At 38.7% G+C, this 17,065-nt stretch overlaps 3 protein-coding genes and 1 long non-coding RNA gene across 8 annotated transcripts in view; 1 reads left to right on the top strand and 3 right to left on the bottom strand.

The window, feature by feature from the left end:
* The first annotated feature begins 109 nt into the window (after positions 1-109).
* On the top strand, positions 110-3,252 carry macir (macrophage immunometabolism regulator). Its single transcript, XM_033989103.2, has 2 exons — positions 110-191; positions 1,030-3,252. Exon 2 carries the CDS (start codon positions 1,033-1,035, stop codon positions 1,678-1,680), a length of 648 nt encoding a protein of 215 aa, XP_033844994.1. The 5' UTR covers positions 110-191; positions 1,030-1,032; the 3' UTR covers positions 1,681-3,252.
* A 154-nt stretch (positions 3,253-3,406) lies between these two features.
* On the bottom strand, positions 3,407-9,553 carry pdzph1 (PDZ and pleckstrin homology domains 1). Its single transcript, XM_055231549.1, has 11 exons — positions 9,496-9,553; positions 8,886-9,032; positions 6,168-6,329; positions 5,670-5,771; positions 5,476-5,586; positions 4,857-5,035; positions 4,321-4,478; positions 4,184-4,226; positions 3,888-4,074; positions 3,667-3,802; positions 3,407-3,560 (listed from the first exon to the last, which is right to left on the bottom strand). Exons 1-11 carry the CDS (start codon positions 9,551-9,553, stop codon positions 3,461-3,463), a joined length of 1,383 nt encoding a protein of 460 aa, XP_055087524.1. The 3' UTR covers positions 3,407-3,460.
* A 1,189-nt stretch (positions 9,554-10,742) lies between these two features.
* LOC129457381 (uncharacterized) lies at positions 10,743-12,380 on the bottom strand. Its single transcript, XR_008649215.1, has 3 exons — positions 12,154-12,380; positions 10,960-11,021; positions 10,743-10,860 (listed from the first exon to the last, which is right to left on the bottom strand). It is a non-coding gene; the product is annotated as an uncharacterized LOC129457381 (long non-coding RNA).
* A 221-nt stretch (positions 12,381-12,601) lies between these two features.
* The window catches only part of LOC117391316 (peptidyl-glycine alpha-amidating monooxygenase-like), a 34,045-nt gene continuing 29,581 nt past the window's right edge, over positions 12,602-17,065 (bottom strand). For 2 of the 5 annotated variants that reach the window (XM_055232012.1, XM_033989093.2), the window contains 11 exons: positions 16,820-16,949; positions 16,606-16,722; positions 16,457-16,526; positions 16,124-16,334; positions 15,773-15,976; positions 15,571-15,689; positions 15,386-15,482; positions 15,252-15,302; positions 14,904-15,167; positions 14,769-14,828; positions 12,602-14,642 (listed from right to left, as the gene is read on the bottom strand). In XM_055232012.1, the coding sequence (XP_055087987.1) occupies positions 14,467-14,642; positions 14,769-14,828; positions 14,904-15,167; positions 15,252-15,302; positions 15,386-15,482; positions 15,571-15,689; positions 15,773-15,976; positions 16,124-16,334; positions 16,457-16,526; positions 16,606-16,722; positions 16,820-16,949 (1,499 nt within the window). In that variant the 3' untranslated portion in view covers positions 12,602-14,466. The remainder of the gene's footprint in view (positions 14,643-14,768; positions 14,829-14,903; positions 15,168-15,251; positions 15,303-15,385; positions 15,483-15,570; positions 15,690-15,772; positions 15,977-16,123; positions 16,335-16,456; positions 16,527-16,605; positions 16,723-16,819; positions 16,950-17,065) is intronic. The other 3 variants (XM_055232015.1, XM_055232014.1, XM_055232013.1) reach the window with 3 other exon arrangements.

The following is a 17,065-nucleotide window of genomic DNA, read 5'->3' as shown; positions in this document are numbered from 1 at the left end:
TAGACCTATTGCCGCAAACTGGTGAAATAATACTGTCCTGTTACTGTATTTGGACCACACCCACGCCGTCGGATTATTTTATTTTATTGTGAAGGTCCAGCCGGAAGTTGCGGGAGAGGGCCGAGGACTCGCAGGCAGAGGCCGAGAAGGAGGCAGGTTGAATATCGGATTTTCCACTGCCACAAGGACAGGTTAGTACATCCCTTATCCCATTATATATTCGTCCCTTTTTACATTCAATAAACAATTAAAGTCATTTGATCGCGTGCTCATTTTAGAAGAGTATCCTTAGAACAGAAAAAAAACGTTGCCGTGACGCGCTGACAGGTTGTTTTGCCATAACAGAGGTTAATATTCATCTAGCTGTTAAGTACTGTACCCATAATAAAACAGATTTCCACGCCAATGCCCAGAGAGGCCTTTTTCCTCTGGGGCGTTATAATCTCGGCCTGTACCACAGCCATTTTTACTGCTGTGGTCAAAGCCTGCATCCTGCTGACACTGACGACACCACATCCAGCTTCTGGCAGCATCTCTATATCAGCAACATGATGATAACGTGGACTGGATCTGTGCAGGACCAGCACTAGTCTGGACTAGCCCAGTCCCTTTTAGCCTGGACGACCACCACTGTGGGCTCTAGTGTGGGTTTAACCGCGCCATGACATTGACAGACCGACATGGAATATTGTCTTCTCCCATCAGCGAACGAAGTGAATTTTATTTATTTTTTCCCCAGAAAATGTAATTCATTTGTTAAAAGAGGCTGCATATCATTTTCTATTTATTTTGGGGTTTAGTTAAAATGTTTATTATTGGATGCACATTTGTTGTCACACCATGTTACTACCACGGGTGCCCGATAGAGGGCGTAAGAGGTATTTCAGTGCTGTATCATTATCATTTCAAGAACCGAGCCTGTAAGTTATCATAACAAGCGTTTATGTATGCACTAAATATAAGCGTAAAAATATGTAATACCAAATGTGAATTAATACTGAAATTGCTCTTTTGTCTTTCTCCACCCAGAATATGTCTTTGAAGATGGAGATGGATGTGAGTGGAGTGTCTAGGGCACATGTGGGACCATCAACTGAAGGTAAAGCCACATTAAAGCCAGAGGCAGAGAGGCCTCGCTGTGCCAGCACCCCTTGCTCACCCATCAGAGGGACCGTAGCAGGCTACCAGATCCTCCACATGGACTCCAACTATCTGGTGGGCTTCACCACGGGTGAGGAGCTGCTCAAACTGGCCCACACATGGTCTGACAGCCCCCCAGATAAGGGCTCTGTGTTAGAGGCTTTGCCAAGCCCTCTCCCAAGCACTGTCCCCAAATCACTAAACCTGGGCGTAAACCACTCCTCCCGAATCTTTAAAGCCAAAAATCGCTACTACCAGCCATATGACATTCCTGCTGCCAGTGGGAGGAGGCGGCGCCGCATGCCCAGCTCTAGTGAAACTCTGCTCAAATCTCTGGGTCCTGGGGACACAGTCAGGACCCTCCACACACCACTGCCCCTCTGTTTGCTCAAGGGCAAAAGGGCCCAATCCAAGTCACTGGACTACCTGAATCTGGACAAGATGACTATCAAAGAGTCCACAGACACTGAGGTCCTCCAGTACCAGCTACAGCACCTCACACTGCGAGGAGAGCGAGTGTTTTCAAGAAACAAGACATGAAAACAGCACTTTGCCTTTAGACGTCTCCTGACCATCCCGGGGATTTGGGTGCTATTCTCAGCTCTGTTTTCTCACCTGAGGTTATTAGCAGTTCAGTCTGATAATCCCGTTAGATCATTGGGGTATACCTCGTAACATAGGTTTGTGAATTCTTAAAATATTCCTTACACTCTACCAAGGTTGTTGGGGTTAAAATGTGAAAATAGCAATAACTGGTAACTTATTTAAGAAACTATAGTGTGTGCGTGTACATATTGGAGACGCATTGATGTGTCAGCATCAGCTGATAGAAGCACATATCACCGACTGTCAGCTTTAAATGCAACATGAGAGTTTTACTGCCATCTGCGAGCTGTGCTACTGAATGGATGTGAATCCTTCTGTGACCTGTATTCAGACACCACACACCTTATGGTTTATCATTTTAAATTCCTGTCAGTCATCAGTTTGTTTTAAATATTATCAAACATAACACTTTTAACCATTTCATCTGAGAAGTGTTGGCCAAGTCTGCATAACACTCAGTAAATATATCACTGTTGGTTGCCTAAATAAAAACATTTTCTTCTTTACTGTTTTGTGGCCTTTGTGCCTTGAACCAGTTGGAGGCCACATGCAATGCCATATTAATTTCTAAACATACATATTTTTTCCCTTTTTGCTGTGAAAAGTCCCCAAATGTAGGTGCACTTAATACTTTGTGTAGTCACAAATCCACTAACATTAATCTTTGATTTATTCTTAAACCTTAATGTGATAAACTAACTGATGCTGCCTGCAGCACTTACTGCTGTAACTGGGTGTCACAGTGATCATTTAGTGCGCATTTTAAAGCTGCAGTTTGGTTTGGTCTTGGGTGTGGCCTCAGTGCCTCTACTGTAGATGTACTTAATACTTTCCTCACATATTTCTACTGCTACTGCAGTGTATCTCTGGGCATCTTCATTTCGTTACCACTTTCAGTTAAAATTCTCCAGTACAATTTTGTCAAATAATTAAGCAACCAATTTTCTGTTATTTGTTATATAAATGTTTCTGTTTCATTTTACTAAAGAAAAGCAATAGAAATGATTATTCATATTGAGCCCCAGTGTGTTAAATGCTTTGGTGATTGTTTTATTTTAAATTTATCCTTATTATTTTTAAAGTCCGACAATCAGAGTAAAGCTGCTAATGCAGTCTGTAGAATTATGACCTAATTATCACTATGAAGGAATTGCTGTCAATGACTTGTCATTGGTCTTCAGGATACCTCTTAGTCTTAAATGATGACTTTTTGAATTATTTCTTTTCAAAACTACATTACATTGTGTTTTTGTACCTCAGTTAAACCCAAACCAGTTTCTGCTGTAAATGCTCCTTTTACAGTTTGTGCATTGTCCAGTTTTTGTCACATCCGTCCCCATCACATTTACAATGTTTGAGCTACCTGCTGGGAACTCAACAGTGACTAGTGTTACTGTTACAGGACTGGGAATGTTCTTTGTTTTCTGAACTATATCCTGTTTTTGTCATTTGGAATTAGAATGTGCTGTTGATATTGGTCCAAAATAAAGGCCTTACTCAACACTTAATAATAATATTTGACAATGAGTGTGAATTATTCATACATTAATCATTTATTAAGTATGTTTATGTAAGAGTGGTATCAAAACATTATTTATCTGCAACCATGCAAGACAAAAGTATTTAGTGGTTTCCAAGAGGCCATTTCACACGTAAAAAGTCATGTTACTAGAGCTATGTGGCTTAATCTAAGAGCAGCAGTGTAGTGTATGTTTCACATCCTGGTCTCCTCTGGTTGGTGATTATTATAATCTTGAAGTGCTTGATGCAAAGGCAACCATTTTTTTATTGAAGCCTTAATGGCAGCAATCCATCTGTAAAGCACAAATATGCATTAGGTCATGTACATGATCTCTGTGATGTACTGTAGTCTAAGCATCATTTAAAGGGCTAAATACTCATAGCTCATTGCCTCCTGACCGTTTATTATCGTTGGGGTTTTCAGCACAAAGGTAGAAACTCTTGAATTCATCAGATGGAGGTTTCAATTCAATTGTGCATTTTCTGGATCCATATGGCTGCTCTCTCACTGTGTAACCCTGAAGATAAATGCCACCTAAGACACATAGTTACAACATGCATGTTAAAGACAGTGAGGTGACAGATTAAACAGTAAAATGACTTTACAGTAAGACTCATACCATGTGCATGTGTGGCACGTATGCCACTGTAGAGGTACAGGCATCCATCCTTCAGAATACAGTAGTGTTGGATCCACATGTCTTTGATTCTGTCCATTTTGTGGAGCAGTCCGAGACACTCTGGGTTTTTCACAGCCAGAGGAGGCAGGTTAGAGTTGTGTTGTGTCACATCCACCCATACATGATTCTGAAATAGCGTTGATTCATGGGGTTAAACTTACATCACACCTCCTCTACTGAAGAAATAACATTCAAAACAACATATAGGCTAAAAGGATCTCACCAGCCTGTCTTACCTGAGTAACTGGGTGAATAGCTTTCTCCAGAGCCACTATCCACCTAAATTACACAGATGTTATGCAAATACCATTGAAATGAGTTTTCATTGTTTATTATTAAGTTTTTGGGAGGAAAGGAGAATTAAGCATGATACCTTTTCATCTCCTGGTTCGATGTGGCACAGAAAAAGTACACGCGATTTTCCAACAGGGGGCGACATTTGAACACAAACTGTTTTCCCAATGACAGATCTGGTCCAACTTCGGCTCTTTCCAGCTTTATTGTGGACACGGCTAGTCTTTTACCTTCATCCTGGACATACATAAGGAGGGTAAAAACTGGTAAAAAGCAACACATCGTCTGTGCTGTTCAGAATATTGCTATAGACAATAAGCATATAATTAAAATCATTTAATTAATTCAGACTATTTTAGAATGGAGTGAATCAGCAGGCATAATTGGCTCTTGTTTAATATTTCAAAGAAGTTATAAGTAGCCTAATATTTTTGCACATTTCTGATGGACTGCAAAAATATTATTCATTACATAGACTTGTTTTGGTCCTGATCTAGTCCAGATTTAGACCCATTTTTATGAGTAATGTAATTATGTGAACACACTCTATCAGTTGTGCAGGTGTTGTGGAAAGTTTTAACCACATCTATGCATTTGTGTATCTTTATATCTCACCCATTTATGCCTGTAGTAGTGCAGACAGCAGTCGTGTGTCAGTACAAACCACCTCTTCCTCCACCCTTTGATGAGACCAGACTGGGTGCGCTTGTGGAGATAGCCACGGCATCCAGGACGAGGAGTGTTAGGGCCACGGGCAATGTCAGATCCAATAGTGAGTGTTAAAACATCTGGCCCTAAAACAGTGGTATTTGTTTAGTGTGTTGTACCAATGGATTTTTTCATTAAGGGTGCTCTATATATCTTTTCTGGTGGAGGGTCCACTATCTTCTCGTCTCCATAGAAATGTTATTGCATTACCTGGAATGCTCTACGATATGATATTTGACTTAACTTCTTTCACCGTTTAGACAAGCAGGTGAGGACCCAATGCCAAATAGAAGGGTACATCTGTGACTAGGGGAACCTCTCACAGTAAGAATGCATGTTTTTCATTGGGTATTTCTTGAGCAATAAAAACATGCCTAACTTAATAAATGCAATGTGAATAAGTTTAATGCCATATTGTGAAACATTCAGGCAAAGAAATAATATCTCCACCAGACAAGTTACATGGTACACTAGAAATCTGAATCAATATTTGCTCTTTAAATTGATGAGCCATGAAAGGGATCACCTTGTCTGGCCAAATCCGCTGCCTCCGAATGGGGGATGCTGGTGACATCTGTCCCATTGACGGCCAGAACATAGTCCCCCACCATCAGGCCTGCCTCCTCGGCGGCCCCATCTAAACGTAAAAGTAAAGATATTTCAGTTCCATAGTTAAAGTATTTTTCGCTTTTATACAAAACAATGTAGCTCTAAACTCACTAGTATCGACCTCTGTGACTACAATGGGCTTTGAGAACTGGATCCTGAAGCCCCAGGGGTAGTCTCCTGTTCCTTTGTTTATTCTGACCGTCCTTTCTCGAACTATAATCAAACAAAACACATTATGCTGTTTTAGCAGCAACATGTGAACTAAAACACTCGACACTGAACATATCAAAGGTGGATGCCACATCCACTTAGGCCTTTGTTTATTTTTTTATTGGCAAAAATCAAATTGTTCATCCAAATGAGTGTATTTTGAAGCATGCTTCAGTCTTAGTTTAGAGCTGTGGTTTTGCCTGTAAAGTGTTTATTGTTTAAAAACTTGAAAGCTTAATATCTATCCTCATCAGGCCAGGATCATTTGAACCAAATTGATTGATAATGCTGTCACAAAGTACATGTGCACATGGGTTATATGATCTGAACGAAGAATGAAGAAAGTCCCAAAATACACGAGTCAAATAGTACATTGTCCACTTGTACAATTGCACGTACTTGATATGACTCTGCTCCTGCTGTTGAGCGTGGGCGGCATGGCTCCTGTGATGTCATTGTCTCCCTGATATACCCATGCTGCAGAGTGGAAGGTTTCAGTGTAAAAGCCTCCTATTTCTGTGTCCTGAGTTGTCATGTCCAGAGATGGAGCGTCCTCGGAGACTACAGAAAAATGTACACCAATCAATGACTATAGTGTTTCTGCTATGCACTTACAGTGACCTTTGACCCCCTCCTATAGTTTCCCATTGTACATTGATCCAAATTTGTCAGACACAGCCCCATTCATAAAACAAATGTATGTAATTATCTAGCCATCGCCTACCATCATTTGTACATGATGGTAATACTTTTCAGACAGAAGCTATAACCTTTTCATTATTTCAACCACTGTTCCTTCCTAAGACGGCTTTTGATAGACACTGAAGAAGATGGCTAAATGAGTACACATAAGTGCAGCAATTTCAGAGCAATTTTCATCCCTATTTAACGTTTGACAATTTTCTCTAACTTGTTCATTCACCTTTTCTGCATAATTAAACCTCCATTAAAATTTGTTAAAATGAGTTACAAAATCCAACTGTGAAGAATGTTTTATGAATAGTGATTGGTTAAGGTGCACTTAAAGGTGACTGTGTAACTTTTCAGGCGTAGGGTCTGCCACCTTTTTGTCTCCATGGAGATATTTGCCTTTGCCCTAAATGTTCAAGATGGCACTGAGGCAAGGCACCGTTGCAAGAACTCTGCTGTGTTCTGTTTGTTTTGTGTTGGTTAACCTATCATAACCTATTATCCACAGTATGGCATTAAACATCATCATCATCATGAAGGACACCACTTGGCCACATTAGGTCAAATGTGTGGAGAGGTGACCCCACTCATAAAAAGTATACATGTGTTTGTAACAGGGCTGTCAACTGATTACACTGTTACATTTTTTTCATGATTAAATGCATGATTGTTCTGAGATAACTCGTGAGTAATCACATTTGATATGTATATTTTTAATGTATGTTTTAAGAACACATTTAGCTTTTAAAATACATTTAGCATTTTTCTCTTTTTCTTAATACTTACTTTACTAATGCCTTTATTTGTAAGCATAAATAATAAATACTTAATGTGTTTTGGAAACAATCTTATATCTCATATAGGCCTATCTAGGCAGTGGGCCAAGAGCATCTCTCTGCTTTTGTGAAAACATAAGTCTCCATGGAAGGAAGATACAGAATTCCATATATAAAAAGAATAGATTTTCTCAACCAAACCCACTTTGTCACCACTTGAGATTCTTGCCCATTTTCACAAAATTCACATCTTTATCTGGTCAATTTTCAGGCAAATGTCAAGGTCAACACAACCAATGCTATGCTACACCGCAACCGGACTAAAGGACAGGATTTTATGGAATATTTGTTGGGACAAGGGACAGAGCAGAGGCTGAGCAGCTCATGGCGAGTCTGGAGAATATTTATTCTGTTTTGTACATGGGTATATATTGAGATGTTGGAGGTGGTTCATGTTTAAACACTAGGATCATTTAAATGCACCAACATGTTGAAATTTGTATTAAAAACAGTGCAGCAGAGGATGTGGATGCTTATTGTACTCTGTTTTGTGAGTATTGTAGTCTTTTATTAAACAACTGCAGTGTCACATGGCTGCTTCTCCTATCTACCTAGGATTCTTATGGTTGACCCCGTGACATAGCTCCAAAGGTGAAGGAGTTAGGGGCTAGGGCCTACGAGCTAGGAGCCATGATCTGAACAATTCAGAAGAAGCCACATTTTATCACTAAACAAAAATTCCGCTAAGCGATGAGGCGTTACTTCCAGCGGTATTTCCAGCAGCTTACGAACATTTCCAGAGATGGATTAATCGAGTTTTATTTTAACCTAGGCTTAAAATACAAGGACATTGTGAAAACCCTTGCATGGAGTTTCAGTAATTCTAAGTTTAAAAATTAAGTTCTTAATTTGTGGGAACAAATTGGCTAAAGTGTGGGTATGAATTGCATGTTGTGGAAACAAAATCATAATTCGAGGCCACACTTTAGTATGTCACTTCACACAGGTCATCAGGCAGGCTCCATACATTAATGTGACTGTTAGAAAATGGTCAATGATCACATTTGCAGACAGCAAAGCCTATTCTTTTGCAATAACGTAATGGCTGTATGCTTATAGATCAGTTTAAGATTTTTTTGGAATTGCACTTTTGTGCAAATAATTATTCTGTTGGTTTCCTTATTTTGTGGATATTTTTAATATTGGTTATCATGTTATATCATGTTAGTAAGTTGCTGTGAAAGAAGAGATTTTATAATAGATCCATGGTAGAGACAAACAATATCAAAAAACAGGACATAGTAAGCATAAAAAGTCATCGCACCATCTCATTCATAGATCATCCATTCAGTTAAACACTGCTGTGGCTCTACTGTCACGTGTCCAACAATAACATGCTCTGCTGCTATGTGACTCTTTCACAATAAGACTATTTCTGCTTTGGGATTCGACTGTATAAAGAATGGATCCATGTTTTGAAAAGCTATCGTTTTAGTTATTTTGTAACAATAAAAACACCTGTAATTTAATACATGCAAGCTCTATCAGTTTTATGCCATACTAGCAAAGCATTTTTTTTACTAGCAAAGCAATAAACAACAAAGTTCCACTGTTAATGATGTCGTCGATGTGAATGTTTTGGGACACTCACCGGAGCCCTCTGTGATGTCGCTGGTTATGGAGCCCTCCCCTGTAGAGCTCTTCTGTTTGCTCTCTTTGAACAGTTTTCGCCTTTTGGCCCAATGATCAGGACCCCCACCCTCCACGGGCTTAAGGAGCTCTTTGGTATCTGAAACGGCTGAAGAAAAATCAGCATTGTATTATTAACAAAGCTTTCACATACAAATCATAACCTTCTGTAAACACACGCAGACACTTACATCTACATTGTGTTATTTTGTCTTCTTCATTGATTTGCTGTTTTGAAGCGAGACAAGCTAGAGATATACTTCTGAGATCGTCATGCCTGTCATTTTCTGAAGGAAGCTCAGAAACCTCTTCACTTATTGTTGTTGAAAAATAAGCAGCCATCTCGGTATTTTCTGGAACAATTTCGTCTGTCATGTCCTCTGTAGTAATCATATCAAACTCTTGTGCGTTTCCCAGTGCACATCTTGTGGGTTGAACCATCTGCTCCACTGACGTACAACATGATGGAGGTATGACTTGTATGGCTAAAGTTCTCCGGTTTAGCTGATCAGTTGGCGTTTCGGAGCTCATCTGACAATTTTCTTGATCAAATACACTGTCTCTTTTGTCACCTTGGTGATCAGTGTCAATGCCATTCACAAAAGTTTGGTCAGTGCCCTGCATACCCATACCTATGCAAGTATTCCCCCTGCTGCTTATTCTACTACTCTTCTCCCTAACTTTATTTGCATTATAACTTCGGATCGCTGCAAACTTGTCAACATCCATATTTATACTCCCTTGCCTGTGAGTTTGAGTATGGTGATACAAAGAGGAGTTTGTATCTGAAGAAAACGACTCCCTGAAATGCATGAGCTGATCTTCTTGGAGAGATCCCGAGGTACGCAATAGTCTTGGGAATGTTTGACGTCTCCTTTTTGGAAATAAGCATGTTTTGTGCTCCACTGTCGCAATGCTGTTGTTTCTGATCCATGATTTTGTTTTCTGAGAGTTGATAAAGTCTTTTGTAAAACTGGACCTGTTTGTTGACACAGAAGGCCTCATAGACATAGGGTCATAGCCAGAGTCGGACAACTGTTCAAAGTCGAGTCCACCCCCAACTTCTAAACAATATGAATTTTCTGATTTGTTAAAAGATTCCCCTTGTTTGTAACCAGGGCTGCAGCCATCAATCCTGCATGATGATATGCCAAGAATTAGATCATCCAAAGTGTTGCATTCACTGTCTGCAAATTCTTGGCGTGGAAGAGGAATATTACTGGATTGGTCACTGCTGTAACTTCTACCAAAATATTTCCTTCTAGGTTGAATATTGGCACATGGTGGTTGATCTAAATTATGTTGGTGGATGCCTGGACTTTCTAAAAATGTAGATGAACTGACGGTGGTTGATGGGCTTTCCCCTGGTTGCCCATTACTACTGAGGGTGAAGCTAAAGTTTGGTGTATACTGGCTGTGGATGGTCCAGGCAGGTGATGATTGACCATTATTGGGTATCCTCTCACATGTACTCCTAAACACCGTCTCAAGCCCATCTCCTTTCTCATTATAAAAAACAAAAGAAGTCTTAACTCCAGCTGTATTGGTCTCTTGCAGCTCTAGTTTGACCTTTGACCCTTGGCAATTTATCTTCATGATGCTACTTGCTGGTTTGGCTGGATTTGTCTCCAGGGGTTCCTGTAATTGCTGGAATGTGATGTTTGGAGTTGAATTGTCCATATCCTCCACAGACACAGAGGTCACAATCTTTACACCTTTTGCTTCATCATTAGTTGTTGCAGTGTAGATATTTCTCTGATTTGGAAAGACATTCACTTGATAATCATACTTAAATCGTTTTTCTTTAGGTGGAAGATGTTTTTCTTCATCTTCTAAATGTGTATATTCTTTTCCAAAGGTGTCCGATTCACCCTTTTCAACAAGTTCTTCATTATTGTTCTTATTTGTCTTGGGGTTGATGTACTGGGAGGTGCTCTCTGAAAGAAGACCAGAAAATGTGTTGGTAAACCGTGGGTAGAAATGTGACTGAGTTAAGTAGTAGATTAGGCTAAGTGCAGTCAAAAGCTTTAGCTCACGTTTGCGGCTGCTGGAGCTCTTCCGGCGCCGGCTGCTTCTCCTCCTCCCTCTTTTACTCATTCTGAAAATACACAAGGGTCATTGCAAAGGGTTGGGTAAGGATATATACATGTGCATTAAAGGTACAGTATGTAACTTTGGAGGTGGCACAACACCTGCATGGTTCCATAGAAATGAAAAGTTAAAACCAAACTTCAGAACATTCTCCATGGATATAGATGAACTGACAAACTGTGGAATATTATTACCAAAGGAAAACCATTACCGTGAAAAGAAGCAGTAGGAGGCCCTCCTCCAAGACAAATCCTCAGTTTTGTGGAGATGCAAGTCCACTAGTAGTGTGGAATGAATGAATAATGCCATGTAAAGTGTTTTGGATGTCTTGAGAGGAATAATTTAAATAAATTTAATATAATTATATAATATAATAACAATAATAATACATTGTGTGTGTGTGTGTGTGTGTGTGTGTGTGTGTGTGTGTGTGTGTGTGTGTGTGTGTGTATATATATATATATATATATATATATATATATATATATATATATATATATATATATATATATATATATATATATATATATATATACATATACATATACACACACACAATGGTTTGAGAGCCATTTATTTGTAGTTTGCTAATGAAACTCACTTAAACAATTCTAATGAGTGTAAAATAGTAAAATAATGTGTTTAAGGCAGCATTACTTTGTTGGCGTCAAAGGAAACTTTGCCATGACATCAGTAAGGTTTTCCTGGCTCATTCATCACATTAGAGCTGGATCTCCTGTATCATCTTGGCACCATTTGGTACTGTAAACTTAGTCGATGCCGTTCATTGAGATTTTTAGCTGTCCCAGTTTGATAGTAAATACAGTCACCCAATCCAACAAGAATACAAAAACAAAGATGCTGGGTATGTGGCTTGATTCTTATAGTTTGTTTTTGCACTTTCTGCTTCATGTAGACAGTCAGCAGACTCTGAAGACACTTAATTTAAATGCTACATTGAGGATTCCATTCCAGTCCACTAAGAAGAGAAATGTATATACATAAGCTAAATGCCACTATTCTAACATTGAATTAACGAAACATCAAAATATTATGAGAGCGCAATGCCAAAGTGGGCCACACTCAATAGTGATGTTATTTAATCTTAAGTGATAAGCAGTCATAAAAAGCAGACATACCTTTTAGGTCAGGTCCTTCGGGGTTCCATGTGACTATAACATCAACAGTGTGGTCATGTGTAGCAGCTGTGCGCTGCACACCGCCACATACGCGCATCAGACTGCTCCACTTCTTATTGATACTATTCTGAACACAAAGCTGATTATAGGTCTAAGCTCCTGAGCCACCAGTGATGTCAATGTGAGCATTGATTACTCCGTTTAACCAGTGAAGATACTTTAGAATAATAGTAGAACAAAGGCATAAAAAACATATTAACCAACATGGGGAAAAGGTGAGCACATGACTCTACTTGTGCTAGCTACTGAATTGCAAACTTGATAACAGACCAGGCAGTCGAGAAGTTGAGTGGGAGATTGTGACCTCATGTGACTGAGAGACAGAGTTGTACACCATTGATTTTGACCATTCACAACAATGCATTGAATTACATCTGCAACCTCAGAGTGATGCTTTGCAAACACTTTATTACACAAATACAATTGTTACTGAAAATAGTACTCTTGCAGCAAAACCAGTGTGTCACAATAAATATTTGATAATCCACATTTGGCCAAAACATTCAAATTGTATGCCATGCTATTAAGATGATCATTCATACAATGTCTTCAGTGACTTGGTATGGCAAACAGACATGTTAACGTAAGACTACAATATGGGGATCTTGTTTAACTTACATAGGCTTCAGGATTTGGGCTACATGTACATAAACATAACTAAATCCACATTACAGTGTAAGTAGTATGTAGTTAGATGTAATAACAGCAGCTTTTCAAAAACAAACCATTGTTGTTGGTACAAAAAAAAAATAAAAAAATCTCCAACTTTAAAACAATACCACATGGAATATTTGTCATTGAAATCATTGAGGCTTTTTCTCAGTAAAAATCACTTCTCAACATTTACTATACTTCTCATCTGTTACATAAAGCAACTACTTAAGAAATAATGAAGACAAATAAAAGGCTGGTGTGTGCTGCTGAAGTTTGGCACATACAGGCTTAAGAGATTAAGCAGTACTACCCTCTTGATTTTGATTTGAAAAAAGCTGACTGAAAGTCCTGTATAATTTATACTTAAAATTAACAAGGATAAAGACATTTTCTTGGAAGCTTATGGGCAACTTGACAGAGATAATCCTGTCAGCTATGAGGTGCCATCATAAATATTTAATTATGAAGATTAAACTGAATGTTATGTAAAGAGTGACAAAACCATCATTCTGTGCAAAAGTGAATTTCCTAAGGCTTTAGAAACTCAAAACAGTTGTAAAATTGTAAATGTTTGGTCAGTGACAAGATGCAGCTATAAAATATTGAAGTTTAGATTTGTTAACTCAAGTTCACAAGACGTGGCTGAATGTGCACATTGCCCTGAAGAGTTACAGTGATAAGGACTCTAAAGAAATAGCTACACACACGCATACATATATTTATATATAATATACTTTGTAATTTGAAATAGAAGATAAATTTATATATTACAAGCTCTTCGAGCAGCAGCTATTTTTCCTGTTGTGCATTTTATAATGGAAAATGCTGAAGGAAGGCAAAATACAGACAAAAAGGCACCAAATTACAAGTAAAATGCTACAAAACTGAAATGGCGATTCAATAATTACATAAAGACTGATGATTGCAGCTTTACTACATTTTAGGGCAGTTATATTTGTACTACAGTGCCATTATACAATTATTTAGTTTGGTTCAAAAAGATGTAACAATTTGCAGTTCAGGAAAGGTCTTCAGCGTTTCAGTTAATGCCATTTAAATATTGGATTGACCAGAGTGAAGAGGGGGTGAGTGGCACAGAACAGAGGTGTCAGCGCATTTGTTTGAGAAATTATAATTAAATAACTTACCCTGCTTTTTTCTATGTACAGCACTTCACCACTACAGAGAAAAACTGTCCATTGTACAATACAGCCTCACTCATTCCTGCTCAACTCTGGTTATAATGCCGCAAAAGGGGAGAGGGTTGGGGTGTTGGCCTGGTCCCTTAGAAACAAAACAGTAGCTGGATATTAAAATATTTATCAGAAATTCTTTCTCTTGCAATGCAATATATCCTTCAGATTTACCACTAGTAATTAATTATCTAAAAATTCTCTATTAGACATTTTATGTTTGGACTCTATAAATTTACTTGAAATGTCAAGACCTCTTAAAAGTCATTGTAAAATTATGATTAACTATCCTGAATGTATTTACATCATAAAACAAAATAGGCCACAATATACACTGAATATATAAATAGGAAAAACATTGGCAACAAAACTGGACATCCTGGTAATGTAAGCATGGACAGACTGTCTAGGAGGTGCGGGGCGGGGGCAGGGCGGAATACTCTTCGTTCTCAGAGTCACTGCTGTCCTCGTCGATCCTCTCCTGGTCGCTGCCCTCGGTGCTCAGCTGGTCAAAGCCCTGCCGACTGTAACCTTTGTGAGCTGCAAAGAAATTCCCCAGGTTCAGGCTGCCCACAGCTTTACCTGTTAACACAATATAGACAGGTCTATTCTGGGAATTAAATAATGTGGGTAATTTTCAATGATTTGGCTCCAATGATTTGTATAATCATACAATACATAATACAATGATATAATGATATAATGCACCTCTTAGTTTACCCAAGATTCCTCCCACAGAAGTTGGTTCTGGCTTCACTTCATACTGATCTGTGAATGAAACTGTTGATAAGATTTTAAAGTGCACTAATTATGTGAATATGAGCCTTACAATGGGGCACATACTTCTTTTCCTGTAGCATATAAAACCTGCCATGATGACGACCAGGAGCAGAGGTACGAGCAGCAGAGTCGTCATGACGATGGGGAACACACTCTGATCCTTGTTTGGCTTAGCCTCTGCTTTTGTCTTCTCTGCATCCTCATCCACCATCTTCTGTATTTGAGGAACAATTTGCTTCTGTGGGCCCACAGTAGCCCTTTCAATTTTAGGCTCAGATTTCAGTTTGAACTCTGGTTTAAGTTTGGCTTGAACATATGCCTCCACTTCTGAAATAAATATTCAAATTACAATCGCAAAAAGTAACAGGTATAGACAGTGTACATACAACAGAATATATAAGAAAAACCTACCCTCAAGCTCCTGAACTTCAATCCCAGCTTTTTTGACAGATCGATGTGCTTCTGAATGACATGATATTAATTAAAATCAATCACAATTATGACACTAACAAAAAAACAAAACAAACAAACAAACAAACACTTACTTTCAGAGGTAAACTTGTAGACTGCTTTTGTCCCTACATCTCCAACAAACACAGTGCCATCTTTGGTCACAGCAATGTCATGTGGCATTTTAAAGCCCTGTAATGAAGTCAATAATGAAGTCAATAATGAAGCCATACCTCTAAGCGGGCAACTATAGCTCTGCATGACTTATTTGTACGCTTACCTTGTGATCTGGCTGGAATGTGTCTATTACACCTTTGGTAGAATAATTGATTACAAAACCCTTTGGAGGTGCAGCAAGGCCAAATCGAGTATCGCAAATAACAGCATAGATCAACCCATCTAAACAAAAACATAAAATGTACATGAAAGATACTCACATGATGATATATATTATGAGAACTTGTATAAACTCGGGGCCTGACCTCCAACAGGGCTATATGTGATTGCAAAGACTTCACCAGAAAATTCATCTTTCTTGATTTCTTTGACAAACTCCCCAGTTTCAGCGATGAAACATTGGATACGGCGATTTTCCCTGTCGGCAACACACACTTCACGCCTATCGGGAAGGAAGACCAGACTGTGGGGTATCCTGAATGGGAAACGCCTTCTTCTGTCCGTGTAGCCTTCCAAATAAAGTAAAAAAAGCTCAGTTAACAATGGCCTTCACACTTCAAAAAATATTTCTTCCTTGTCTACAAGCTCAAGCCATGTCATTTTCAGGTAATTCATTTAAAAATACAAACAGTTTTCATAAATATGAGTGTTAATACCTCCACCCCACTGAGACAAGTATTTGCCGTCAGCAGAGAACTTGAGTATTCTGGCATTGCAATAGCCATCTGAAATAAAGATGTTTCCATTTTCACTATCTACTGCAACATCGGTGGGTTTGCAGAAGTGGTGATGGTCACTTCCTGGTACAAAAGCCTCTCCCAGACTAAGAAGTATTTGGTCTCTGCCGTCACTGCTCACTTTAAACACCTAGACAACACCACCTCTCATTAATAATAACTTAAATTATTATATTATTTATAAATATTTTGCATAAAAAGTGTATTAAATAAATAAAAAATTGAAAAAAGTAATATAACTGTAGCACATACCTGATGAAGAGCAACATCGGTCACCCAGTAATGGTTCCCATCTGTAGTTATCCCATGAGGCAAATAAAACCTTTAAAAACACACATTTGCAAGCTTAACAAAATGTACTACATTGTTCTGTGTCCAATAGCACAAATCATAGAGCTTACATGTTCCTGCCCGATGCCTTTAGGATCTTGCCACTTACAGTGTCCAGAACTAAAATAGTGGATTGCTGAATTGGTCCAAGAGTTTTCTGCTGGTATCTATCTTTTGAATCAAATGATCTTAAAAACACAATATATTCAATACAATTTTCAGTATGAAGACATGTATACTTGGCAATCAGCTATGTAGAAAATCATGTGCATAAGAGAACCTTACTTATCTTCCCAGGCATGGTCACCACGATGGAAAACGACCAGGTTTGAGTCCGCGTCTATGGCGACTCCTGACACCTGCCCCAGCTGAAGGGGTCCCTGTGGCCAATTTATCACTTGCTCCAAATGAAAATCTACAGAGAACATGTTTTTTTAAGGTTAGGTTCAGATGATTAACCTATGAATGCATTAGACCAGGGGTGGGCAAACTTTTTGACACACAGGCCACAATGGGTTCTAAAATTTGACA

Source organism: Periophthalmus magnuspinnatus, chromosome 23, assembly GCF_009829125.3.
Source record: "Periophthalmus magnuspinnatus isolate fPerMag1 chromosome 23, fPerMag1.2.pri, whole genome shotgun sequence".
NCBI classification, from domain to species: Eukaryota; Metazoa; Chordata; class Actinopteri; order Gobiiformes; family Gobiidae; genus Periophthalmus; species Periophthalmus magnuspinnatus.
Note: the sequence above shows the minus strand (reverse complement) of the source record. Positions and strands in the feature narration are given on the sequence as shown.